This window comes from Muntiacus reevesi, chromosome 1, assembly GCF_963930625.1.
Source record: "Muntiacus reevesi chromosome 1, mMunRee1.1, whole genome shotgun sequence".
In the NCBI taxonomy this organism is placed as follows: Eukaryota; Metazoa; Chordata; class Mammalia; order Artiodactyla; family Cervidae; genus Muntiacus; species Muntiacus reevesi.
In genome coordinates, this window is record NC_089249.1 from 13,986,209 (window position 1) to 14,014,169 (window position 27,961).

The following is a 27,961-nucleotide window of genomic DNA, read 5'->3' on the forward strand; positions in this document are numbered from 1 at the left end:
AATCAGCACAGCCCGCCGGACCCCTTCGCGCTTCGCGTGCCCGACCCGCATCCCGCCACTTCCCTCTTCACACGCCGGCAGGAGGGGTGGCGGCACCGAGGCGATTTTATTCGTGTGTTTTTCCTCCGGGTTTTGTCATGGAAACGCTGACACACGAGCTCCAGACGGCGGCCGGCCGGGCCGGGGACTGAGGGCCTTTGGGACCCTGCGGAGCGCGGCGCGCACTCCCCGGGAAACAGCTGGACGCGACCAAATCCCGGGTAGGGGCGCGGGGAGCGAGACGCTCCGCCCCGGCGCTCCGGTCCCGCCCTCCGCCCGGCGCTCCGCAGGCGCCCTCCCCTCGCCGGGGGCTGCGAGTTACGTTTGGTAAAACCCAGCCCCGGAATATATAGATCATTGGAGCGCAATGAAGTAGCCCTTGGAGAGGAGAGAGGGGGCCGGTCCGACAGCCACAGCGGCCAGCGCGGCGGCGGCGGCACCACCAGCCGCATCACCGCTCGCACCCCAGTCGCCCGGCCCGCGAGGAGGCAGCGGCGGCCGCCGGCGGGAGCGGAGGCGGCGGCGGCGGCGGAGAAGCGAGGAGGAGCCGCGGGAGGAGCAAGGGCGCGCAGCCGGCTGGTCCACGCACCTCCGCACTTCCAGAGCAACTCCGGCGCCTTCCACACCCCTGCCCGGGGCTGGGGGCTCCGAGAGCGGCCGCGAAGCCAACCCCGATCCTCCCAGCGATCCTTGCCCAGCCCTGTCCTGCGCCTCCCGGGCTCCGCTCCGCGCCGCGGGGTCCCCGCTCCTGCGCTCCGGGAGCGCCTCCCGGACACCCGGGTTCCCGCAGCTAGGACAAAGCCATGAAGCCGGCGCTGCTGGAAGTGATGAGGATGAACAGAATTTGCCGGATGGTGCTGGCCACTTGCTTGGGATCCTTTATCCTGGTCATCTTCTATTTCCAAAGTATGTTGCACCCAGGTAGGGGGCGCGTTAGCGTGGTTTTGTTGGATATTTTCTTCTTTCTCGTGCTCTCGCTCCCTCGCTCACCGTGGCTGGTTTCTGACTCTTCCAACCTTACCTCTTCTCTCTGGGCCGCCCCGGGGTTCCTTGCTGACCGGGTCTGCCCGGATCCCCGAGTCGGGATGGGAAGAAAAGATATACTCCTTCCTCTTCTTCCTCCCAACTCCAGGCTGGAGGATGGGACCAGAGGGGCGGTAGATTTTTTTTTTCTTCTTTGTGTCTCTTGTCTGTCTACGAGGTAGCAGAGCAAGGTAGACGTTGTGGGAAGCTTCAGGGGGTGGAGGATCAGTTTGAAGAGAACGAAACTCCCTCCCCGCTTCTGCCGAGGTCCGAGGATGAAAGAGGCTCCGGGAGCCAGTCACCCCGGTCCCCAGAGAGCTGCCTCTCCCGGGTGGGCGGGCGGGCCGCGGACGAAGGGTGAGCGCCGGGCGAGGTTGCCGGTCTGGCCGCGAGCTTGGGAGCCTGAGGCTAGGCTCCCATGTGTGCGGGTTTCGGCGCCGCGTTGAGCAGGTGGAGGGAGAGATTGGGGGTGCCCGACATTGCCCTCGCCACCAGCTGGGGTTGGGTCCCGGCGCCGGCTGCTTGCCCCCGAGGTTCGGCTCCGCGTTGACCTTGCGGCTGGTGCCACGGGGCCTGCTCCCTCCCTCACAGTCCGGCTCGCGACCCTGTGTTGGGGGGTCCTCAGAGCCCCGGGATCGCGCCGCTTTGGTTTGGGAGGAAACTTTGGTCGGTTTTGGGCTGACCGTCAGTTGCACCCCCCCACCCCGCCCCTCACTCCTGGGTTCTGAGCATCCGGAATCCCCCGGCGCCCGCCGGGCCGTGTGGGAAGGAAGCCCGCCCCCACCCCACCCCGCGCCTCCCCGCAGTCCCGGGTGGCTTAGACAAGCTCCACACCTGACATCTGGACTCGGAGAGGGACGAGGCTGCCCCTTCCGAGGGGCGGGAAGGAAAGTTTGGGAGGGACGGGCGGCCTGGAGCGTGGTGGCCCCGGGATCGCAGCTCCACTCCGAAGCCCAACAGGTAAAACCTTCCCGGGAAGCTCCTGGGGAAATGGGCATCGCGCCGTGGAGTCGTGATCTCCCATGCCTTGGCCCCCAGCAAGCCCCCCCCTGGACCACATGGGCTCCCAAATCTCCCAGCTGCCTTTCTCAGTATAGTCATGGCAATAATTTGCTTTTATAATTGCAAGGAGGGAGCTGGAAGCCCACTTCCTTCCAGGGCTATAGGGTTATGTTCTGCTGACCCAGAGGCAGCACCAAACGCATCTAGCCTGCATTGGGGGGTGGCACAGGACCAAAGCTGTTCTTTCCATCAAACTTTGGGATTCCTTGACATTTCGGACAGAAGGGCTCCTCTGCCTGGCTGGGCCTGGAGGAGTTGTTAAGGTGGCCCCTTGGCCAAGAGTAAGGTCTCAGTCTGGTGTGGCCTGACACTTCCACATGGAGCCGCTGGTAAAGGGTGGCTTTTGTTTGCAGCTGAGTATTTTTAGTTTCACGTCAGCAAGCTGCAGCGGTGTTTGCCTCCTCACCCAAACCAGTGGTTGGGAAACTTCTTAGGGAATTTAAAAATGGACCTGGCTTGCCTGCCGGCAGCCAGGCCGTGGTTGCAATGGGCAGGACCAGACAGACTGCCGTGTCCTGGGCCAGGCTCCGCCCGGAGGGCTGGGGGACTGGGTGGTGTGCAGATACACTGGGGGCCCAACAGCTCAAACAAAGAGCTGAATGATTTGGTCCAGACACCACAGATGTCTTTAGGCCACTTAGGTTTTGCCTGGACCGAACGTGCTGGGTAGTCCTCTGCGGAAATGCCTGGAACAGAGAGGTGGATTAGTCTCCAGCAGGAATGGGCTGTAACTTCTCTGTACCTGTTAGTTGTCCAGGGAGATACTAACTAGTAAGACTATTGCTGCCCATGATTTTCAAGCATCCTGTGTTTCTCTTACCCTGTGTGAGATTTAGGAAATAACTTTCCAGCCAGGGATACCAGGAAGAAATTTCCAACTTGTAACTGATACTTTGTGAAAATTTCCAGTCCTAGTTGGAATATTAAGTTGGCTTGAAAGTGGTGTTAGCTGCTTTCAGTCTGGCTTTTCGGTACCAGGGACAGAAGCTTTGCCAAGGCTTCCTAGATAAGGATTTGCCATCCTTGACCCTCTGCTCTCAACCTTGGCTTCCCTTCCTGGTCCCACTTCCAACCCCCAAATGGCATTTGTGGATTATTTGCTTATGTGAGTATGCTCGTCTGTTATTTTCCGCCAGTCTATAGCAAAGACTACTTTCAATACGTTCTATTGAATGTAGAACTGTATTGGTCTACATTCAACTGAAAGGTCTTCCTTACTTTGAATTATATATAATTGTTTCACTGTTCCATGAAAACTCCATGCCAGTAGTTTATTATGATATAGGACATAAAAATATACTTTGAAGTTAATATTAAACATTTACACCCCCCCCCCCCCGGCCTCCCCTCCACACGCACATTTTATTAAACTAGGCTCTCGATGACAACTGATGCTATCTCTTTTTCCTCCTGCTTGGAATTTCCTTAAAAGTTAGCTGCTCTTTGCTTCTCTGAAGGATTTTGGGTTGTGACAGCTGATCTTTTAGCCTGGCACTGCAGTTTCCATTTCTCCAGATCACCCTGGGAGAGGCAGAAGGGACCACAGCATGACACAGATTGTGTTGCTAAAAATTAGGAGCCCTCTGGCAGAGAGGCTATTTCTATTCCTATCTGAAATAGAAATGTAGTATTCCAAAAAGAAATGGATCCTTGGCTTCATTGATGGCTAGAGAATACCTGGAGTGTGTGAGGAGGAAGGGAAAGAATAAACAGAGAAAAGCTGGCGAGGGGCTGGCTGGCTGTTCCTCTGATTCTAATCTGGGGTTCATTGTCTTTTGTACTTTTCTAATACAGCAACTTGTGTCATTGATCTTTAATTTGGTTGTTGGGTCCAGCAGAAGTGGGCTCCTTGTCAGTACAGGCAGTTTTCTTTAGGTCTTTGACACTCTAAGTTAACAGTCTTACGGCAGGGTCTGGGTTTTAGGCCCTGTTCTAATCCCAGTGTCCGGCACAGTGCCTGGCCCATGGTAGTTTCTCGATAAAGTACTTGCTGGATGAATGAATGAAGTGGCTAGATTCTAGGAGACCCGATTCTCCAATTTTTGGGAAGTTGTATCAAACCTTGCCAAGAATGCCTCGTCACTAAGTCTGGCTCTCTTGAGGGGGGTGTGGGACACTGGAGGCAAGGTCTGGACACTTCTCTAGCCTCCTGGTCTCTGAGATCCCTCGAGTCATGGGTCAGGTTTAAGCTCATCACACCCCAGACAGAACTCCCTTGGCCTAGAGTTGCTGCCCCTAAGTGTGAGACGGTGAGGCTGGGTGTCTTGGGTAGGGGGAAGCTTGGCCTCTTTTAGCCACTGACCTGTAGAAACCCCTCTGCAGGAGAGACACCCTCTGCGGGCGTGACCTGCTCCTGATCTCAGGATGGAGCGCCACGCCTGCGCTTTCTGCACAGGTCTGCGTCCATCAGCGATCGCCTCCTAAACATTGACTTGGGTACCTGCCCCAGACAGCCGGCCTTTGATGGAGTTGTGTCTTGGGGCGGCGAGGCCGAGCTGAAAGGCCCCCAGGCTGCGTTTGTGCTGAGTGTGTGAAGGTGGCTCCCCTGAACCTTCCTTTTGTGTTATTCCGTAGGGTTGTGGTTTTGTTTGAAAACTCCTGTTCTTAGGAGAGAAGCCTGGGGAGAAAGCTTTTCTTCTCTCTTTCTCTGTTTTTTTTTTTTTTTAATGTTTACTTTCACTGTCGCCTGGGATTTCTTTGCTTTGGTCGAATGTATTGAAAGATTATACCCTTTATTTAAAGGCTTCCTGGGTTACCCCTTTGTAGTTCACTTGATTAGATTGATGTAAAACACTTGCATTATAATTTTAACCTAATTATAAAAGTAATATGTGCTCATTTTAGAAAATTTAGGAGGTACAGAAGACAAGCAATCATCCATTAATCTACCACCCGAGGCAAGGGGTCCTTTTTTCCTATTATAGAATATATATATTAAAAAAATAATTGAGATCCTAGTCTGGATTTTGTACCTTGTTTGATAGGTAATATGTATTTTAGACAAATACATCATTATGGTCATTATGGTGACCACTAATTAAGTTGAAAAACAGAAAACTTAGCCACAAACTTTTAAATTTATAGGGTTGCCTGTGTCTCTAACCTCCCATCCCCACTACTTTGCAGAGTGCCAGTCTGCTATCGTGTTTTTTTTTTTTTCTTTCTTTCTGCATGTATTTAATTTTAAAGAATCTTTTTGCTGATACATGAAATGAATTTGGAGTGAGACCAGGTTGTAGGGGCTGTTCTCTTATATATCTGAAACTTCTTTTGAAAAGAAGTCAGGAAGTTCTCAAATATGACGCTGTTATAAGTCCTGGAAACTGCATCAAATAGCTGAAAGATAAGCTGTTTCCAGCATCTGGTCTCCCCTTGGCGGTTTAAATGTTTGCACCTCCATGGGGAGTTTCATGGCTGCTCAAAGATGAGACAGATACACTTAGGCAATTTCCTTCGACAGTTAGATCTGCTGTCCAGGAGTCCTCATTTTGTTGCCTCTGAAATAAAAGTGGTGATTGGGCACCAGAGGAAGCGTGGTCGGGGTTTCTGATGGACGAGGGATGGGAGAATCAATCCGCCAGTAGAAGGGGCTGCTGTTTATATTTATCTGGATGAAGAGTCACTTTGCTTATGAGCTGTATCGGCCACAACCATTTAAAAACAGGAAATCAAAGGCTTACAAGTGAGCACCACCCCTTCCCTTCTTAAATCTACCAAGAGGACAAAGCTCTTCTTAATCTGGGGACGGTGAATGGAAAGACTTTCATGAAAGTCACAGCCACCGGTAAGGGCAGATTCTGAAAAAAACCAGAAGTAGTTTTACATATTCATTTTCTCTTTTTTGTTTTTCTTCTCTTGAATTTTGAGACCCCCATCTTTATCACAAATGAAGAGTGAGGCAGTCCCTCCCCTGAGATCATTGAATAGTCTGATCTGTCCATTAAAGATTCCTAGAACTTGTAATTTGATGCATCTTATATCAGATGTGATTCATCAGAATTTGAAATCAGAGATGCTCTTTCTTTCTCTGTCTCTTTTTCTCCTCTTTTCTGTGCCGGGTATTGTTCTGGGCACAGGGGATACCATAAAACATTATTTCTGCCCTCATGGAACTTACCTTCTAGTGAGGTATAGGCAGACTTTAAGGAAGTGCAAAAGTCACTTACATAGGTGATGTGTCAGATGGTGTGAAGAGAGAAGAACAAAGCAAGAGATATGAATGAGGGATGTGAGAGGCCAGGGTTGCAGTTTAATACAGAGGTCATTACAGGATGTCGGTGACAAGTTGACATTGGAGAGCAGAGACGGGAAGAAGTGAAAGAGCTGGCCACATATCAACCCAGTCCCAGATAGGATATTCCAGGTGCAGAGCAGCGCAAGCCTGTTCCCTGAGGCAGGACCTCGCATGGCAGGCGGCTCTGAGTGTCTGGAGCAGAGGGAGGAAGCAGCTAAGACCAGGAGGTGCAGAGAGATTGTGTGGATCTTGGCCTTGACTGGTGACAGGATGGGAAGCTCTGGAAGAGTTTGGGCTGAGGACTCTTGGGGAGGGATTGTGGAATGGGTGGACAAGCCCAAAGCCTCTTACTTGCACTGTTGTGTTCATTTTCAAACAGCCACAGTGAAGTTGGGTGAAGTGTTTACCGTGTAAATCCCGCTTCTCCATCAACCTCTGCCTCCCCCTCACTTCCAGACTAGACCACCTCCCTTTTTCAGTTTTTTGAAGCGGTAATGTATAAATCAGAAGAAAGCAAAACAAAACCAATTTGACAGGAATTTTAACTGAGTTTGTGTTGGGAAGTTCTTGAAATGTATAAGGCGTGATCCACAGCATCCATAGATGGAAACCAACCATCAACAGCCCCTGACTTCTGGAGGCACTCAAGAAAAATAGAGAAGGAATGGATCGATGATTTGGGAGTGAAAGACCTGGGTGCTAGTTGGACATCCCCCCTCTACCTGCTCCTGTGAATTACTCTATCTTATCAATTCTAAGACACTCATTCTTTTCACCTTTCTGACATTTGACTTGTTGTAACTGATGGTATCTTACTGCTGTGCTGACCTCTAATGCATAGCCTTTATTTTCTTAGTGGAACGTAAAGTAACAGTGATTCTTATAGGTGATGCCCTTGGACCCACCTCTGTAAATTGTGAAAGTGCTTTCTGTATGCCAGGGCATACCTCAGAATCTCAGTAAGGTGATAAAAATGGCACTCAGGCTCCAGCTGAGGGCCCTGGGGGGTATCTGATGTATCCTGATCACCTGCTTCATAAAGGCTTTGCTGGTCGACAGGCCTTTCAGTCTTTTCTGCTGTACCTGGGAAATTTGCACCTATTTTCAGAGCCACAGGGCTTGTCTCTCTTTCTGATTAACTGATGAGGTTGGTAAGAGTCAGAATAGGAATGTGGGAAAGTGAGTTATTTAATATGGGGCTCAACTCTGGAAGATCACAGAGAAATAGACTTGGTGATGCTGTTTGGGGAAAATGTCACCAGTGTGGATTTTGCTTTCTTTTAAGGCTGCTGAGCTCCCGTGGCCTTGGTCATTCCCTTTTCTGTTGTTGTTTAGTCACTAAGTCACATCCGACTCTTTGTGACCCCATTGACTGCAGCACACCAGGCTTCCCTGTCCTTCACTATCTCCCGGAGTTTACTCAAACTCATGTCCATTGAGTCGGTGATGCCATCCAACCATCTCATCCTCTGCCATCCCCTTCTCCTCCTGCCCTCAATCTTTCCCAGCATCAGGGTCTTCTATGAGTTGGCTCTTTGCATCAGGTGGCCAAAGTATTGGAGCTTCAGCTTCAACATCAGTCCTTCCAGTGAATATTCAGGGTTGGTTTCCTTTAGGATGGACTAGTTTGACTTCCTTGCTGTCCGGGGGAACTCTCAAGAATCTTCTTCAGAAATGCGTGGTAGTTGTTTGTTTACTTGTATTCAGTACATGTTCCTCTTTTGAGGAACCTCTGCCAAGTTCCTCTTCATAGCCTCTAAGCTTGGCCCAGAGGTACTTAGGAAACATTTAAGGGGTAAATAAGTGACTGGCAAAGATGCCTCTTCCGCCCCTGTGCCCACCTCACCATTATGCGTAAGCCCAGAGGGAAGAGCACGCTGGCTTGCTCTGACCAAATCGCTTCTGGTATGACCTGCTTTGTTTCTCAGACCTTGTTGCTTCTGGCTTGCTAGGTTTCAGCCAGGCTTCAGGTGTGAACTGGGAAGGAGTCTAAGTATTGTAAGCAGAAAGGTATTTAATGGAGGGAATCTGGTCCTTAAAAAAGTTGGGAATGCTGGTGGTCAAGAATCCGCCTGCCAATGCAGGAGACGCAGGACATGCAGGTTTGATCCCTGGGTTGGGAAGATCCCCTGGAGGAGGAAATGGCAACGCACTCCAGTATTCTTGACTGAAAAATCCCATGGACAGAGGAGCCTGGTGGGCTACAGTCTATGGGACTGCTCAGTCATGTCTGAGCATGCACACACTTAGAAGCATAAGGCTCTCAGCTGGGCCTCCAGGAATTAACCTCAGGTAATAATGGCACCCCACTCCAGTGCTCTTGCCTGGAAAATCCCATGGACAGAGGAGCCTGGTGGGCTGCAGTTCATGGGGTCGCTAAGAGTCAGACACGACTGAGCGGCTTCACTTTCACTTTTTACTTTCATGCCTTGGAGAAGGAAATGGCAACCCACTCCAGTGTTCTTGCCTGGAGAATCCCAGGGATGGGGGAGCCTGGTGGGCTGCCGTCTATGGGGTCGCACAGAGTCAGACACGACTGAAGTGACTTAGCAGCGGCAGCTGCAGCAATAGTAGTAGCATATGTAACAACATAGAAGCAAACATATACAGGCCTGGCTACTCAAAAAAAGTGTGTGCTGCTACCTCTGAGACTGTCTTTGGAACTACCAAATCCAAGAACAAACTAATGCCACTGGGACCCTGGGATCAGAAATCCTGATTCCAGAATCGGGATGCGCCTGCAGCCACCTCTCAACACCCAGCAAGCCAGAGAGTGGTCCCAGAGAGTGTTGTCAAAACCCCTCATCATTCTCACACCATCAGGAGGCTGAAGAAAACCTGGAAGGCGGGAGGTGGCCTCTCACCGAAGGCTTCTTTCTAAATCTGAAGTCAGTGTTTCTGTCTAGTGGAGCCACACTCACACTTCAGAACCAGGATGGCTGGGAAACATAGCTTTTAAATCAATAGCCCTTACTGTCTAGAAAGGCTTTCTAGAAGGGAGTGGAATGGGTGATGAGCAGACATCCAGAGTGCTCACCACTTCCTATTGGTAAAACATATGTGAGCAGCCATCTCCCATCTATTTTGCTTATAGTAAGTGTATTCATATTAGTCCCATTATCTAAATATGTAGGGTAAGGATGTTTCTGTTTCTAACAATAGTGATTGTAAACCCACATGTTCGTTACCATCTGGGAAGTTCTGTTAGCGAACTCCCAGTCAGCTCCGATTCTCTTACCCTTTTTACCTTGTTATGTGGCATACAAGGGGCTTCGCAGGTGGCGCTAGTGGCACCCAGGTTCCCACTTGCTAATGCAGGAGATGTAAGAGACACAGGTTCGATCCCCGGGTCAGGAAGATCCCCTGGAGGAGGGCATGCCACCCCACTCCAGTACTCCTGCCTAGAGGATCTCATGGATAGAGGACCCTGGAGGGTTGCAGTCCACAGGGTCACAAAGAGTCAGACACGACTAAAGTGACTTAGCACGCAGCACATGGCATACAAGACTCAGGGAGAGAGAGGAATTTTCTTCTGTGGATTTTTTTGGTGCACATAATATGTGCATGCATTATGAGTATTAGCTCCAAGCTGCAGTGTTTTTTTATTTTTCATTCTTGCAGCTTCTGGGGTCTTAGTTCCTCTGTGTGTGTGTGTGTGTGCTTAGTCGGTTAGTCGTGTCCGACTCTTTGCGACCCTATGGACTGTAGCCTGCCAGACTCCTCTGTCCATGGGGATTCTCCAGGCGAGAATACTAGAGTGGGTTGCCATGCCCTCCTGCAGGCGATCTTCCCAATCCAGGGGTAGAACCCAGGTCTCCCACACTGCAGGCAGATTTCTTTACCAACTGAACCACCAGGGAAGCCCAATCAAGGCTTTGGCAGTGAAAGGGCTGAGACCTATCCATTGGACCACCTGGGATTTCCCTCCAAGCTGTAGTTTCAAGACTGGACTCTCTTTAAGCCTCTGTTCCACTTTGTGAGGACTAGTTTAGGTAAAAGTAGATGATGTAATCTGTAAATCTACTTGGGATTCAGTTGTAAATGGTGATCTCAGAGCAGTGGGTTGGCTGATTTCCTTGGTCCCTCTCTGTCTCCCTCCTCAGGATGCCTGAATTTCGTAAATGCATGTAACCTGGTACAATGGGGTAGATGAGGGTGTTTGTTCCAATTCGTATTTTACATTAATTCATATTCTTAACATTAAATTTCTTTTTCTAAATTCAATGAAAATGGAAGGCCTGATGTTTCCTCTCCAGGCCCCTTTGTGATAGCTGGAGTGTGTCAGCTAGACTTTGGAACCCGAGGTGAAGACTGGTCTTGAATGTAGTTGGTGACTGTCAGACCCACCGCAGTCAAGTTTGGGTAAAAGTATAGTTTGCCACTCAGGTGGCTCAGTGGTAAAGTATCTACCTGCCCATGCAGGAGACGCAGGAGACATGGGTTTGATTCTTGGGTCGGGAAGATCCCCTGGAGTAGGAACTGACAACCTGCTCTGGTATCCTTGCCTGGAGAATCCCATGAACTGAGGAGGCTGGCTAACTACAGTCCATGGGGCCTCAAAGACTCAAACATAACTGAGTGACTAATTATGTACACACAGTTAGTGCTACTTAGTACTAAAGATAGTTCTGACAGTGGTGAGTCAGAGTTTGGCATTAGACATGTGGTGTGGCTAGGACTGATATTTCCAGTATCCCTGGAGTTCAGGTCTCACTCAGATAGGTATGGATAGAAATAAAGAGGGCTTTCCTGGTAGCTCAGATGGTAAAGAACCCACCTGCATTGCAGGAGACCCAGGTTCAATCCCTGAGTCGGGAAGATCCCCTGGAGGAGGAAATGGCAGCCCACTCCAGTATTCTTGCCTGGAGAATTCTAGGGACAGGGGAGCCTGGCAGGCTATAGTCCTTGAGGTTGCAAAGAGCTGGGCATGACTGAGCAACTGTTTCAAGCCCAGCAATGTAAGTGTTGAAATCCGTATCAGTCTGCAGCTTAAGTGGTTATCTTAAAGACCTTGTGAAAAAAAACCCACAAAGCTAATGCCAGTTCAACAGGCTGGTAGTTGAGTTTCTGTTAGAAACTGCTCATTTCAAAGATCCCAGAAGAGGGAAAACACAAAGGCCCCTCTAAGGTAGTGTTGTAACACTTTACATTTCTTAACGGTTGACATATCTTATCAGTGCCGTTGTTTATGGTCATTCACTATGGTGAAAAAAAAAGCTCAGAATTTGCAGGCCAGGATCAGCGTTCAGGCTCTGACTGTCTACTGTGTCCATTCGACATCACTCAGGATGGTTTGGTTGAATGCTGTTGAGAGTGAGACTCTGAGCTGGGTGCTGGAGATACAGCAGGGACCCAAGTGGACAATAGTTGATGGGGGGAGACATAATATAAACAAACGCATGCTTGAACCATTGAGTCTGCTGGGTGGTGACAAGTGCTGCAGAGAAAAAAAAACACATAAAGCCAGGAAGGAAGATGTGAAATGGAAGCAGTGAGTGATCACTTCTAAATAGAGTGATCAGGAAAGGTTCCCTGAGAAGAGGGCTTTAGGATCAAAGGAGGTGAGGGTTCAAGGGGGTGCACTGACAAAGAAATACAGCTATTTATTGGGTATTATTTCCTGGAGGCTGACATAGGTCAGGTGTTTAATATGTATTACATATTCCTTATAGGGGTCTTACAGGGTTCATCTCTTGTAATCACCATTTCACAGGGAGGGTAGGAGACTCGGGTGGACTTGCCAGGTGGCGCTAGTGGTGAAGAACCCGCCTGCCAATGAGGGAGACACAAGAGATGTGGGTTCGATCCCTGGGACAGGAAGATCCCCTGGAGGGGAGGAGGGCATGGCAATCCAGTCTGGTATTCTTGCCTGGAGAATCTCGAGGATGGAGGAACCTGGCCGGATACAGTCCACAGGCTTGCAGAGAGTCAGGCGTGACTGAAGTGACTTAATACAGCGGCACACAGGAGCCTAGGGCATAGAGAATGTGACTTGTCTGAGGTCGCACAACAACTGATGACTCTAGAATGAAACCATGGCTGTCTGACTCTTTCTCTGAATGTCTAGTTGGGGCTCTCAGTTGGGGGGCTCTCCCTGGCCCCCACATTTGGAAATGTGTCATGATGTACTTGTTTGTCCCAAAGATTGAGGACATCAGTTTATCGGGCAGAGCCAAGGATGCTAGACATCCCACACGGGGTGGGATCTTTCCTCCCATCACATCGTCATCCTAACCATGGGCCAACGACTCTTCTTTTGGAGAAATCCCTCAAGACTCTCCACGCTTCAGTGGTGTCTGGCATAGTACCTGGCCGCACTCAATGACTTGGGAAAGTGCCCGGCATATTGTAGGGGCTTAATAATTGATTGATTACAAGTCACCAGCTCAGAGATTCGGTCTCCTCATTTGCCAAGGGAAGGTAGTAATATTACTTCTTTTCCTTGGTAGTGGGGAAGATTAAATGAGAAATGAGATGTGAAAATACATTGAAAATGGGTGTAGAAACAGTATACATATATTTTTAAAATAGGTACACTGTGGTTCCTCGTTCTAAGATTTTACTCTTCATGTTGACGACAGTGCTCTTGTATTGCGTCCTGCTGGAATCCTGAGCAAAGGTTTATCTGTTTCGTAGGTGTGACCTACCCTGTAAGGTTTGCCGGAAGGGTCCTGCTTTTCGGCCCCAGTGACACCATCTTTCTGGATGTCCTGACCCTCCATCTGCTATGCTGTGACACCTCCCCTGCCAAGGCCAACGCTTAGCACTGCCTCCATGGAGCTTGGAGTGTTTTGCAAAAGCTGAGTTTATCTGGTAAAAAGTTAGCTTTGTGGTTTCACACCAAATGCAGAGACCATAGCTCCCCCGCCCCCCAATTATGCACACCGTTACCTCTCAGGTTCCCACAAACTTCAAAAAAGTGGCACTTGAAGAATACAGCCCAGGCCACCCACGTCAGTGCCGTTTCTTCAGCTGAACGCTGAGGAGGATGGAAGTCATTTCAGAAGAGGAGATGTTGTGGAATGTCGGTGCATTACACGGGACAGAATTGATTATCCCTGGTCTCCACATTCAAACCCGAGGTGTGCACAGGAGGACTTTCTGGGTTCTTCTCACACAGGACTCAGTCCTAACTCTTGTCTGCAGGGGTGCAGCCTCCTTGGCAGGCTGGTACTCAGAGCACGGGCACAGGCCCATTTCTGCCCACCGTCCCCAGAGTAGCTACTGAGATGCAGTTGAAAGACTGTGATTCTGAGTTGGGCGAGGCCCTGGGTTCTTTAGGATTCCTAGTGGCTCAGTGGTAAAGAATCCACCTGCCCATGTACGAGACTTGGGTTTGATCCCTGGGTCAGGAAGATCCCCTAGAGAAGGAAGTGGCAACCTACTCCAGTATTCTTGCCTGGAAAATCCCATGGACCAGAGGAGCCTGTCAGGGTATGGTCCATGGGGCTGCAAAGAGTCGATGCATGCACACACAGGGTTCTTCAGCCTGAGACCACAGACCTATCTGATGCTCTTCTGCTCCCCCTCTGGCCCCTCAGGCAGTCCCTGCTGGGCTTGATACTTGACGGAGGATGGAAAAGTCTGTCAGTGCTCGGAGTTCTTTTTTTTTCAGGCAAGGCTTTATTGATGCCTCTGTTGCAGCAGGTGGAAGCCAGGAGAAAACAAGTGCCCTTGCTTACTTACTCCCAAGGTTGGGGCAAGCTTGCTCCTTATGTGGGGTGAGGTAGGGGTACAAGCTGAAAAAGTATCTTTAAGCACGTGGTCCTCTGGATGAACTTTCTATCTCATCTAATTGATTTAGGGTTCTCAACGGGGGACAGTTTTGCTCTTTTCTCTTCCACATGGCAGGGGACCTTTGTCAATGTCTGGAGACAGTTTGGTTGGCACAGCTGGGCAGGTGGGTCCTACTGGCCTCTAATGAGCAGAGGTCTGGGATGCTGCAATACATCCTGCAACACACGGGACAGCCTCCTACAGTGAAGAATACTCCAGCCCAGAACATCGGTAGCTAGGAAATCCTTACTTAGATTCCCTATTTTTCTGGTACTTTATTGAAAAGAGCAGTAATGAAACGATCAGTTAGTGATACTGTGTACCAGACAGCATGCCAGCTGCTGCACTTAGATAATCACAGTGACACTTTACCACAGCCTGGTGAGGTGGGCATTTACCAATCCCATTGTATAGATGAGAAACTGAGGCTTTGGGAGGCTGAGGAGCTTGTCTGAGGTCACAGAGCTGAAAAGTTGGAACAGGATTCCTACTCAGGTCTGACACCAGAGACTGTACTCTTCATCTCACCGGTGTATCCCACCTACATGTGCTTGGTTTTAGCTAACTAGGTCAAGAGGTAATTATTTCATAAGGGCCTTCAGCGCAGCTGTGGGCTTTGTGGGGACATGAGTGGTAGTGCCTTCTCTTCTTACCCTACACTCTAGCCTGGGTGAGCTCATCCCCTCTTGGGGCGCATGATATCGCCTGTGTTCGGATGGCACTCACCTCTCTTCAGCTTGGATGCGTCTTAAGGTAGAAGTCCAGTTTATATGTTACCTCCTGTGCAAAACCAAGATGCATCTGCTTTTGTTCAGAGAAAGGGGACATGTCCCTGGTGCTGTGTGTGTGCACGGGCCTGTTATCATGTGTGGTGAGCTGGCTCGTCAGGAGCAGCCCAGTTCTGGTGATGGTAGTGGCTTACGTTGTTCGAGCTGCTGCAACAAAACCCCACTGACTGGGTGGGTTTTAAAGGACAGATGTTTGACTTCTCATTGCATCTCCACAGGGTGGAAAGGCTGAGGGACCTCTCTGGGGTCTTTAAGGGCACTCGTCCCATTCATGAGAGCTCTGCCCTCAGGCCCTAACTGCCTCCTGATGGCCCTGCCTCCTGGTATTACCACTTAAGGGCATTAGGATTTCAGCATATGAATTTTAGGGGGGACACAAATGTACAGACCACGGCAGCAGTCAGGAAATATTGAGTGAAAGGATGAGTACATTGGGACTTCCCTGGTGGTCCAGTGGCTAAGACTCTGAACTCCTAGTGCAGGGGGCCCGGGTTTGATCCCTGGTCAGGGACTAGATCCCACATGCTGCAACTAAGAGTGAGTATGCTGCAGCTAAGGATCCTGCATGCCAAAATGAAGCTCGAAGATCCCACATGCCACAACTAAGATTTGGTGCAGCCAAATAAATAAAGAATAAATTTGTTTTTTTTTTTAAAGGAAAGAATGAGTACATTCCCTGGGTTTCCTTGGTGGCTCAGATGGTAAAGAATGATTCTATGGTGAGCTGCATATATGACAGCAAAGAGCAACTCATTTAACACCATGGCTAGATGCAGATGCAGCAAAAAAAGTGAGCATCTCTCAAAGGCAGCGCTGTTTAGTGCTGTAACCAGTGTGTGTCAGGAAGGGGTCTGCAGAGCTAGCTCTGGGTACGCTGCCGGGGCAGTACCACCCAAAAGATGCTGTCAACAGTGTATGTGTGCTAAGTTGCTTCAGTTCTGTCTGACTCTGTGACCCCATGGACTGTAGTCCGCCAGGCTCCTCTGTCCATGGGATTCTCCAGGCGTGAATACTGGAGTGGTTTGCCATGCCCTCCTCCAGGGGATCTTCCTGGCCCAGGAATCAAACCTGCATTTCCTGCGACTCCTGCATTGCGGGCGGATTCTTTACTGCTGAGCCACTGGGGAAGCCCCAGCTGCGCATGGCGCTCTAAACTTTCTAGTAGCCACATTAAAAAGGTATAAACCAACAGGTGAAATTAATATCTACAGTAGCATCATTTTAAGAGGTGATACTTTGTTTTTTTGGCCCTGTCACAGGGCATGTGGGATCTTAGTTTCTCCCACCAGGGCTCAAAGCCTCGCCTCCTGCTTTGGACGTGCAGAACCTTAACCATTGGATTGCCAGGGAAGTCCCCAAGAGGCAATATATATGAACAATTATTGAGATATTTTTAATTTTTTTTTTTTTTACTATGTCTTCAGAAATTCAGTGTATAGTTTACATTTAAGCACATCTTAATTCAAACTTACCACATTTCAGGTGCCCCGTAACTGTATGTGGCTCAGGGCTACCTTGCTGGAGAATACAGCTCAGAAGTGTTGGAGAACTTTCTGTGCAATGGATTATAGTGTTTTTGTTTACTTTTCAATCTCTCTCTTTTTTTTCCCCCTTCCCCCTTTTTCGGTTCAGTTCAGTTGCTCAGTCGTGTCTGACTCTTTGAGACCCCATGGACTGCAGCGTGCCAGGCTTCCCTGTCCATCACCAACTCCCAGAGCTTGGTCAAATTCATGTCCATTGAGTTGGTGATGCCTTCCAACCATCTCATCCTTTGTCGTCCCCTTCTCCTTTTTAAGGGGACGTTTTCCTTCCTGGCTTTAAACTATACCCTTTGGGAAGACTGTTGATTCTCTCAGGACTCTAGGTATTAAATAACAGGTATTGGTAGTGGAATCACATATGTATAGCTAAAGTAGTGTCAGTCCTCTGAGGCATCTTCACCACCTTCTGGCCAATCAAGGCCGTCTGAGACTTAACCCTTTTTGTTGCTGTTCAGTTGCTCAGTCGTGTCTGACCCTTTGCGACCCCATGGACTGCAACGCGCCAGGCTTCCTTATCCTTCACTACCTCCCAGAGTGTGCTCAAACTCGTGTCCACTGAGTCAGTGAGATCCAACCATCTCATCCTCTGTCACCCCTTCTCCTCCTGCCCTCAGTCTTTCCCAGCATCAGGTGACCCCCCTAATTCTCACACAGCCTAACAAACTCTGTCATGTAGAGAGAGGCTTATCAACTTCATTCTACAGATGAGGCAGTGGAAGAGGCTCGGGGAACTGCTTAAGTTTGGTTTAAAGGGGGTCTAGGGACTTCTCTGGTGGTTCAGCCTCTCAGTTTATGGGACCTGGGTGCAACTACGAGCTGGCATGGCCAAATTAAAAAAAAGGGGGGTTCTAAACGTTTACATGCAAAGGCTGGTCCAGGGAAGATTTGCTCTATCAAGGTGGACAGAAGCACGCACATGACTGAACTGTGTGTGGGGCCAAGTGTGACTGGGGTGACGAAGGGAGGTGAGAACTCAGGAAGGGGGTGGTGACTGATTCAGAGAGGGGTGTTGAGGAAGACTTCACAGGAGAGGTGGAGGGCCCTGGGCCCCTTGCACTGGGCCCTGAAGGACGAGTAGAGACTTGCTGGGGGATTTAGGAGAGGACAGGTACTCCAGGTGAGGGTACCTGCCAGGACCAGGGTGAAGCAGGAAGGAGAGTGATGTCTAGGGGCACAAGAAGCTCCAGAGCGGAGAGGGGGATCAGCCACCCACCTGGAGAGCTCGGAAGTTTGAATTTTATTCTGGGGGCTCAGGAGTCATAGAAGGTTTAGGGTAGGGTCTTCTGTTTTTCAGATGATGAAATGTAAGTTCAGTTGAATGAAACACTCATGTTTCATTAGAAGGGTAAAGGTTTTCAACTCACTTTCTTCAAAATGAACTGGGAGTCATTTTGAAATAGTTTCTATTATGATCATTTAATGGTGGGGGAAGAAGGTTATTCACGAATGTCTAAAGTGCAAACTAGGAAACAGCTTGAAAGCACTCTGGGATGGGATTGAAAACTCCGCTGTTTGCATCGCTCCTGCCAACATCAGAGGCCTTAGAGGTCGCCTTTCAGGCTCTCCGTTGCTAATGGTGCCCTCCGTTCACCCTGGGAGGGCTCTGGGAGAACTGGCAGGAGAAAGGGAAAGTATGTAAATAGTTGCCCGGTGGAGAATTTCTTGCTTCAGTGTAAACTCTTGGGTCTGTCTGAGGTCAGGTTGAGGCTGTGGACTGCCCTGGAGATGAGCAGTGCTGGCTGGATGAAAAGTCAGCCTCTTCGTCCTGGGAACTGAGACCCCAGGCTTCCATTCCACTCCTCTCGCCCCCCAACTCACCCCACTCACCCTGTGTACTGTGTGTGGGGTCTGATCTCATTGTCTCCCTGAAAGATGCTGCCCTGTGTAATCTTCATATCAAAAGGCTGCCTCTTTTGAGTCCCCACTCCTGGGCTGTGGGAGAGAGGATGGGTTAATTGTAGAGCTCTTATGCTATAGAGAAAGCCATCTCTGGCTTTCAGAATCACTTCTGGGGGGCATTGGGCTTGATTCAAAGCTGAGGGCCCTTTCCTTCTCTCTGCTGGCCTGTGGCACTTGACATTCATTGATAAATGAATGTCATCTGGAGCTGGTTTCCTCTTGGGATATCTCACCACCCTTGATCTCTGTTTTGGTTTTTTTTTCTCATTAAAATAACAATACACAAGGAGAACTCTAAAAAAGAGAAAGTAATGTCATCACAGATGTGCAGCATTTTTTCAGGGGGCATGTGGCTGTGCAGGCTACAGTGGTTTGGGGATTTACACTTGCCAACTTGTATGGATCTAGGGATTAGAGATTGGAAGGTCTAATTAAGACAATGCTTGTTATTGAGAGTCTGTGCCAAAGTATCGGAATGGAGATTGTTCTGAAAATGCAAAAGTTAGGTCATGAATCCTTTAGGAGCCAGTTTTTTATGGTACGTAGGGCTCTGTATAATTTTGCTATTCAAAAATGGAAGTACAGGTTTGAAATCAGAAACTGAACGGGCAATTTTTTAGTCACTTGTAATAAAAACAACTTTTATTGGGTAAGTGCGAGCCATTCTGTGAAAGACAATTATGTGCTTAAAAACATTAACAGTAGCTTTGCTCCTTTTAGGATAATCCATTTAATTCAGGAGGGGAGTGGCTCGGGCTTTTTCCTGTAGGATTCCGCAGAGAATTCTTTTGAGGCTTGTGCAGACTTTGTTTCCTGTGTCTGTAAAAGCAAATTGAGAATTTAAAAATAAATGTAGGTCTGATAGCAAGTACCTTCCTGCAAATGGGATGTTGTCATTGGAAAGTCACAGTGACATTCCTCCTTTATTTTCATAGGAAATAAAAGAACCATGGATTCAGAGCAATGAGTTCTCAGCCTTGTAAACCTTGGCTGCCAGAACTGAGTGTTTGGTTTGTTCTAAAATATGGGTAACCCCTACCGGAAGAGGAGGTTCAGTTAGGTAGAAAGGGCGTTGGGTGGGGAGGTCAGGAAATGAGCGTTCTGGTCCTGGTTCTTTTGCTGCCTTTTGGAAACCCTCTCACAAGGCTCAGATGGTAAAGAATCTGCAGTGCAGGAGACCCACGTTCGATCCTCAAGTCGGGAAGGTCCCCTGGAGAAGGGAATGGCAACCCATTCTAGTATTCTTGCCTGGAGAATTCCATGGACAGAGGAGCCTGGTGGGCTACAGCCCATGGGGTTGCAAAGAGCATGGCAGGGTATAGTTCATGGGGTCCCAAAAAGCTGGACACAACTGCGCAACTAACACTTCACTTTTCACTTCATTACTAACGAATGTCAATGTTTGTTGGCAGTGTTCAAACTGTTCCTCCGATCCTGAAGAGTCCAGAGCAGATAACTTAATGTCAGGGAGGATTCTGGCAGCCCACCCTCCTCAGAGTGGCTCTGTGCCTATTTTTTATTTTGGGCTTCTGAGTAAAATTTTGTTAGGAGAAAGTGTCTCAGGGCTAAAACTATGAACAACTTTGTAGTTAGTTGACTGCTGAGACTATTTCTAAAACTTTTATCCAACCCAGATCTTATTCTGTTAGCAGCTCGCAAAATTGATGCACATTTACAGTTAGAGTTAAATCTCAGTTGAAGTGAATAATTACTGTGAATCCAGTGTGAACAGGCTGACATCTCTCTACCTCTCCATCTATCACTCAAACGTTTATTGACCAAACATTCATCTGACTACAGAGACAAATCTAAATAAGACTTAGTTCCTGCATTCAAATAACTTGCAATTTAGTGAGTGGCAGCAGACCCATAATTGTGAGCTGTAAAGCTTTATAATAACGGCTCTGGGTCTCTAGAAAAAGAAGAGTAATTAGTTTAGGGGAGGTCAAGGAACTTCACAGAGAGGAAGAACATTTGAGCTGGACTGCAGTCATTTATTCAGTTACTCAACATGCATTTACTGAATACCTTCTGTGTGTGCCAGGACCCTTCCAAGAGCTAAGGAAACAGCAGGGGACAAAACAGACAAGATCTTTGTCTCAATGGAGCTGACATTTCTTAGCATATGATTTATCAAATGGCAAGGGTGGTGACACCCCTGGCCTTGTTCCACCATTGCCCCATCACCTGTCCTTCAGTATCAAAGTAAAGCAATGGTTTGTGTATATATGTATTTTTTTTTCCTTTTTTTAAGATTGTAAACTTAATTCAGGCATGTTACAGAGAATTTTGAAAGAATGAAACCCACTTCCAAAAATGTGACTGACCCCTTATCCTGCCATCCAGGAGGAATCGCTGTTAACCTCTAGTCTGTTCTCTATGCGTCTGTGGGCTTCCCAGGTGGCGTGGTGGTAAAGAATCCACCTGCCAATGCAGGAGACTCGGGTTCGATCCCTGGGTTGAGAAGATCCCCTGGAGAAGGAAATAGCTACTCCCTCCAGTGTTCTTGTCTGGAAAATCCCATGGACAGAGGAGCCTTGCTGGCTATAGTCCGTGGGGTCACAAAAGAGTTGGACATGACTTAGTGACTAAAAATAAAAATCTCATAATATATATATATATAAAATTTTTTTTTTACAAAGGTGAAATTATCATTCATATTATTACAGTGTGTCCTGCTTTCTTTGCTTTATACTGAACCATAGGCATTTTTCTCATGTCATCCAATTTTCTTTGAAAATACTGTAATATTCAGTCATATGGGTGTCATAATATTCCATCATATGAATATGTCACCATATGAATGTAATTTAGTCATGCTCTTTTGTAGAACATTTTTGAAAATGATTTTCCCTTTAAAAAATGCCACAGTATACCTTTCTGTACATAAACCATTGCGTTTTAATGTCTCTCTGAAACAAATTTTCAGAAGGGGAATGCACAGGTCATAAACTGTTGAAGGCTCTTGATAGGTGTGACCAGAGTGTTTTCTAGAATGTTGCATCTTTTTATGCTCCAGCTGCAGCCTATGAGAGTGTCGGTTGTCCCGAAAGCAGCAAATTTGATTTGGCTGTAGTCCAGATTCCTAACGGAGCCTTTCTCAGACTCAGCGTGGATGCTCTTGTTTAGTTTCCAGGCCACACTAGATAACAGGCTTCCGGAGAGCACAGAGTAAGTCCCCAGTGCCTGCCCTATCGCAGACTTGCAATAAAATGCAGGTTTGTTGAATACATGCTTGTGTGTCTGAATGCGTGAGCCACGAAGGGAAGGAGGGAAGTCTCCCTTGACAACTGGGAAGAGAGTAGAACTGTCAGTGTCCCAGGGCACTGCATCACTGTACTTTCAGGAAGAGGGAAACCCAGCAATAGACAGGTGATTGCCTGAAAGCCAGCTCCACAGTCTCCAGTGAGCCTGAGAGCTTGTAGGTCATTCGCAGGGTTGAAATTCACTTAAAAGATAAGTCTTGGCTGCTGACTCCCTGGTGACCTTTATCTGTGTTCTCATCAGCCTGGCGAAGGAGGCACTCACCTTTAGGTGGGACTCAGAGAAGTTCTATAATTAATTTTTAAAAAAATTTATTTATTTATTTTTGGCTGTGCTGGGTCTTCATTGCTGTGCGGGCTTTTTCTCTAGTTGTGGCGAGCAGGGGACTTATCACTGCTGTGGCTTTTCTTGTTTCAGAGCACGGGCTTAAGGGTGTGCTGGCTTCAGTAACTGGGGCTCCCGGGCTCCGGAGCGCAGGCTCAGTAGTTGTGGCGCATGGGTTTGGTTGCCCTGTGGCATGATGTGGGGTCTTCCTGGACCAGCGATTGAACCTGAGGCTCCTGCATTGGCAAGCGGGTTCTTTACTCCTGAGCCACCAGGGAAGTCCTGTAACTCACCTAAGGTAACAGAGCCCTGTGGTCTAATACCTGTGTCCTCAAAATTCCTGTGCTGAAATCCTAACTCCCAAAGCTGATGGTATCAGGAGGAGAGAATTTGGGAGGTGCTTTGGTCTTGAGGATGTAGCCCTCACGAGTGGGATTAGTGCCCTTATAAATGAGAGTCCGGGGAGCTCCCAGCGCCTTCCGCCGTGTCAGGGCACAGAGTGAAGGGTCCAGCTATGAGGCAGGAAAGAGTAGCTTTCTGGCCCCCTGATCTTGGATTCCCAGGCTCCAGAACTGGGAGACACTGGTTTCTGCCATTTATAAGCCACGCACCCTGTGGGGTTTTGTCGTAGGAGCCTGAAGACACATAGCTGGCTAGTGTTAGAGCTGGGATTCCTACTAAGGACCTAACTTCTGGGTGCAAAGCAGGGGTTAGTGTCTGTATGAACACCCCCTTTCTGTGACGGAGGAAGACATGGATAGCAGGGTGATTCCTGAACTGGAAGGAAAATGGACAGCTGCTCAACATTGATAAGACATAACATACAGCCCTGGGAGACGCTGCGCACTCCGTGGTCCTAAGCAATGTAAGGAGGGAATTCAGATAGGAGGGAGTTTGGGTGGTGACCAAGCCTGAGATACTGTGGCACCGTGGGGTGATTCTGTACACACCTGCACCATCCGCGGGAGGGAGACGGTTTGCAGCACCTAGAGAGGGAAGCCTTTTTCTGGGAAGCTGTGCCTTGGTCCTGCTCTCAGGGTTGTGGGAACAGCCCCCCACCCCCCTCCGCCCCCCAAACAGGAAGCAGAAGTAGAGGGGGTGGGGAGAGAAAACCAAAACCAAACCCAACTCATGACTGTGTCTTTCTTTTTGCAAAAGTGAAAGATATCACTGTTGGACACGTTCACACACCCACAGATACTCCCCACCCCACCCCTACCCCCCAGACGGGGGTTTCCTGTGTGTTCTCTGCATGGCCTCTGCCTTCGGAGGGGAGGCTGGATGTATTTAACCACTCTTTTCTTGGGTATTTTATGATGAGATTTTCCATTTTAAGAAAAGCCATGGTAAACATTTTTATACATGTATCTTTGAGCTTTATATTCTTCCTTTGAAACAAGAATGGAAAGTAACTTATTCTTGATATTATAGTGAAACTGGGTATAAGCCACTCTAATGGAGGCACTAACAGGTGTTTTGGGGCAAACTGTAGCCCATCATAATTTCCACTAGTCTGCAGTGGATCACCCCAAAATGCACGTGAAGGAAGAATGCAACATCTGCTTTGCAGATGTGGTGCTTAGCACCTCTCTTCTTCCAGAGTGTCTCCTCCAAGCCTTTTCATCTCTGAACTCTGGAGTTGTCACTGTCCCCCTCCCCGTATTTTTGTAATACACACTCTGACTTTCCATCAACCTCGTGTTATGGTAGAAGTGGACGACGGGGGAAGTGAGATAAGTCTAAAATAGCTGGCTATTGGGTTTCCTGTTAAGTAGGATGTGGTCAATTAATTTCGGTCATCTGTGGGCCTAGTTCAGGCCCTCTTGCAACAGTGGGTGTGCAGAGGACTCCAGAGCCTGCTGGTCTCTGCCTGGGCTGAAAGCAATTTAAGAAGCATGGGGACCCAGCAGCCACCTTGAGAAAAGCCAGTGTGACTTAGCTCTTTGGGAAATAAAGGTGATGTTCCCTGTAGCCCTCAGTGGTAGCAGGCAATCTCAAGAACTCCAGGTCCAGAAAGTGACTGGAATCATCTAGTCTCTGGTTGTTTGTGGGCTAAGGCACAGTGGTTTGGTTCCTAACGCACAGTGGGAGCAGCTGTGACCTGGTCCCTCCTTTCCAGGATTTTATTGGAGGGAGGTTCTTTTCAAACTAGAAATGACAACATGGAAGGTAGAGGGTGAGTGCCTGAGGGTGAGGAAATGTTCAAGGGCCAGTTTCAGAAAAGTTACCTGTCTTTGCAGTATTTCCAGATATGCCTCGGATATCTGAGGAAGTCTTAACATATTGGTCAAGTTTTTTTTTTTTTGAACCTTGTTGCATGGCTTGCAGGATCCTAGTTCCCTGATCAGTGATTGAACCTGTCCCCATGTGAAGGCGATGAGTCTTAACCATTGGACTGCCAGGGAATTATCAGGAGTCTTTTTAAAAAAATTATATTGAAATATAATTAATTTGCAGTGTTGTGTTACTTTCAAGTATATAGCAAAGTGATTCAATTATTTATTATATGTGCTCAATTGCTCAGTCATCTTCTACTGTTTGTGGCTGCATGGACTGTAGCCCGCCAGGCTCCTCTGTCCATGGAATTTTCCAGCCAAGAATACTGGAATGGGTTGTCACTTCCTCTTCCAGGGAATCTTCCCCACCCAGGGACTGAACCCACATCTTTTACATCTTCTGCATTGGCAGGTGGATTCCTTATCACTGTGCCTCCTTGGAAGCCCCCCATATGTGTGTGTGTGTGTATATTCTTTTTAGATTCTTTTCTTGTTTTAGGTTATTGTGAGATAATTGCAAGCAAGGCTGGGCAAGGTAGTCTTTATTCTGTGTGGTCATGTGCTCAGCTAAAATGTTGGCCTTTTAGCTTTAAAGAGTAGAGAGAGAGAGGTGGGGAGAGAGAGGGATGGACGGAGGGAGGGAGGGAGACAGAAATTATATTGAGGGATAACCGGTGTATCCGCTACATTAAGGTTCTACGCTTCAGACTGTTAAGTGCTCAACCTTTGTTAAAGGCAGGTATATTTCATAACCTTCTGCCTGGTCAGCGTGCTGCGCTGGACGGTGCCCCTCCAAAATTCATGTCTTTCCTTGAACCTCAGATTGTGACCTGATTTGGAAATAGAATTGTTGCAGATGTTATTGGTTAAGAGGTCATACTGGAATAAGCGTGACGGCAGGGTGGGGGGTCCCTAATCCAATATGACTGGTGAACTTAGAAGAGATGCAGAGACACAGGAGGACCCACGGGAGGAAGGTCATGTGACAACAGAGGTGAGAGGGGAGTGATGCTGCCACAGGCCAAGGAATGCCAAGAGCCACCAGAAGCTGGAAGGACAAAGAAGGATCCTCTCTTAGAGGCCTTGGAGGGTGCACAGCCTTGCCAGCACCCTGACTTTGGACATCTAACCTCCAAAACTGTGAGGGGATAAATTTCTGTTGTTTTGAACTGCAGAGCTTGTGTACTTTGTTACAGTAGCCTGAGGAATTGAATATAGTCCGGAAGGATGCATCTCTGGCCTTGACCCAGTGGGAATTGTTTCCAGCTGGAGTCAGTGGTGGCTGCTCAGCTTTGCCCTGTGTCCAGGTGTGACTCACCTGAGGTCACAGTCCAGGGACATTGTAGGTTGTCAATGATACACAGCTATGGTAATTGTCAGTCTGATGGAAGATCAGACATTAAGCAGGTTCATGAGAAGGTAAAGGTGTTAGTCGCTTTGCAACCCTATGGACTGTAGCCCGCCAGGCTCTTCTGTCCACGGAATTCTCCTGGCAAGATTACTGGAGTTGGTAGCCATTTCCTCCTCCAGGGGTTCTTCCTGCCGCAGGGATGGAACCCAGGTCTCCTGCATTGCAGGCAAGATCCTTTACTGTCTGAGCCACCAGGGGTGTATTTAATAGCAATTCATTGTCATGCAAAAGAAAAGGATATCTCTTTTGTTGTACAGAAGGGAAGGGTATCAAGAAAGGCCACAGCAAGGAAACCTAGTCTGATGGGGTTGGGGGCAGTGGTGGTAGTCACTGAAGGTTTTCTTTCCTAAGAAAGCCGCCCTGGAGCTAAGACAAGGATGAGTGAGAGTTAGGGCAAAGATGGGAAGGGAGTGGGGACCACTTTCTTTGGGAAACACTGCCTGGATGTCAGGAGCTCACAAACGTGGGTGCTGTCTGGGGAGTTGCATTTCCAGGCCCCACCCCAGACCTTCTCTGTCGGGCTTTGGGGAGGGCGCTGTCTGAGACTGTGGGGTCCAAAAGCGTGTGTTTCTTTGAACTCGCCCTTGGACATTGTGGGGGCGGGATCGCTGCGCTGGGGCAGTCGGGCTCAAACATTCACGTGCTTGTGCATCACCTGCAGAGCTTGCTCAAAATGCAGACTTGGGGTTGGCGTCGGTAGATTTGAGGTGGAATTTAGGAATCTGGGCTTCCCTGGTGGCTTAGAGGGTAAAGAATCCGTTTGCAATGCTGGAGACCGGGGTTCAATCCCTGGGTCAGGAAGATCCCCTGGAGAAGAGAATGGCAACCCACTCCAGAATTCTTGCCTGGAGAATTCAAAGGACAGAGGAGCCTGGTGAGCTACAGTCCATGGGGTTGCAGAGTCAGACATGACTGAGTAACTAACATTTTCACTTTCAGTTAGGAATCTATTTACCAGACAAACCCTTCCACCCCGCCGCCCCTGGTGGTTCGGATATAGGAGTTCCCTGACCTCATTTTGAGAAACACATCCCTGGAAGGTTGGTGACTCTGAAAAATCTGCAGTTGATCTTTGCAACAGCAAATAATTCCTGTGGAGAATAAAAGGGGTCACCGCAGGAACGCCTGTGTCTGATGTTAGAAAGTTGGGAAGGGGCAGGTCAGACATGCCGCAGCAAGGGGGGCCTGGGATGGCAGGTCGCAAGAAGGGTGCTTGGACCTGAGAACCATTCCAGGCCTTCACGTCACCCAGAGGGTGAGCGCAGCACCTCTGACGCCCAGTCCTGACTCGGGGCCGGTCGGCTCCTGTCCGATCAAACGGACAGCAGTAAAACACTGTCCGTTTCAGACTCGGGAGCCGGGTCGTGGGGAGCCTGAAATGCAGATTCGCAGCTTGGTCTTGTTCACAGCACTTTTCTGATCAGCGGGGCTCATCGTAGCACTTGAGCTGAAAATGGAAGCAGTGGGAAAACGAAAAGGCCTCTGACCACAGGCTTCCTGCTGGCCCGCCTTCCTCCTCCACTCGGGGTCCACCTCGTTGTAATTACCTATACGCCATTTTTAGGTGGCAGGGCGATCTAAGGTGAATTGGGGCTTTGCACAGCTTCGCTTGGGTTGAAGCTGGAGCATAAATCATCATGCAGCTCCGTGTGTGTGTGTCCGTGTGTGTCCATGTGTGTGTCCATGTGTGTCCATTTGTGTCTATGTCCATGTGTGTGTCTGTGTGTGTCCATTTGTGTGTGTCCGTGTGTGTCCATTTGTGTGTGTCCGTGTGTGTGTGTCCGTGTGTGTGTGTCCGTGTGTGTGTGTCCGTGTGTGTGTGTCCATGTGTGTGTCCGTGTGTGTGTCCGTGTGTGTCCATTTGTGTGTGTCCGTGTGTGTGTGTCCGTGTGTGTGTGTCCGTGTGTGTGTCCATGTGTGTCCATTTGTGTGTGTGTCCATGTGTGTCCACGTGTGTGTCCATGTGTGTCTGTGTGTGTGTCCATGTGTGTCCATTTGTGTGTGTCCGTGTGTGTGTGTCCGTGTGTGTGTGTCCGTGTGTGTGTGTCCATGTGTGTGTGTCCGTGTGTGTGTGTCCGTGTGTGTGTGTCCATTTGTGTGTGTCCGTGTGTGTGTGTCCGTGTGTGTGTGTCCATTTGTGTGTGTGTCCATGTGTGTGTGTCCACGTGTGTGTCCATGTGTGTCCGTGTGTGTCCATGTGTGTCCGTGTGTGTGTCCGTGTGTGTCTGTGTGTGTGTCCGTGTGTGTGTCTCTGTATGTGTGTCCGTGTGTGTCTGAGTGTGTGTCCGTGTGTGTGTCTGTGTGTGTGTCCATGTGTGCGTGTC

The 27,961-nt window shown here is 48.8% G+C and overlaps 1 protein-coding gene across 4 annotated transcripts in view; it reads left to right on the plus strand.

Annotated features, from left to right (window-relative positions):
• The first annotated feature begins 337 nt into the window (after window positions 1-337).
• The window catches only part of CHST11 (carbohydrate sulfotransferase 11), a 263,685-nt gene continuing 236,061 nt past the window's right edge, over window positions 338-27,961 (plus strand). For 2 of the 4 annotated variants that reach the window (XM_065938262.1, XM_065938278.1), the window contains exon 1: window positions 338-960. In XM_065938262.1, the coding sequence (XP_065794334.1) occupies window positions 843-960 (118 nt within the window). In that variant the 5' untranslated portion in view covers window positions 338-842. The remainder of the gene's footprint in view (window positions 961-27,961) is intronic. The other 2 variants (XM_065938268.1, XM_065938288.1) reach the window with 1 other exon arrangement.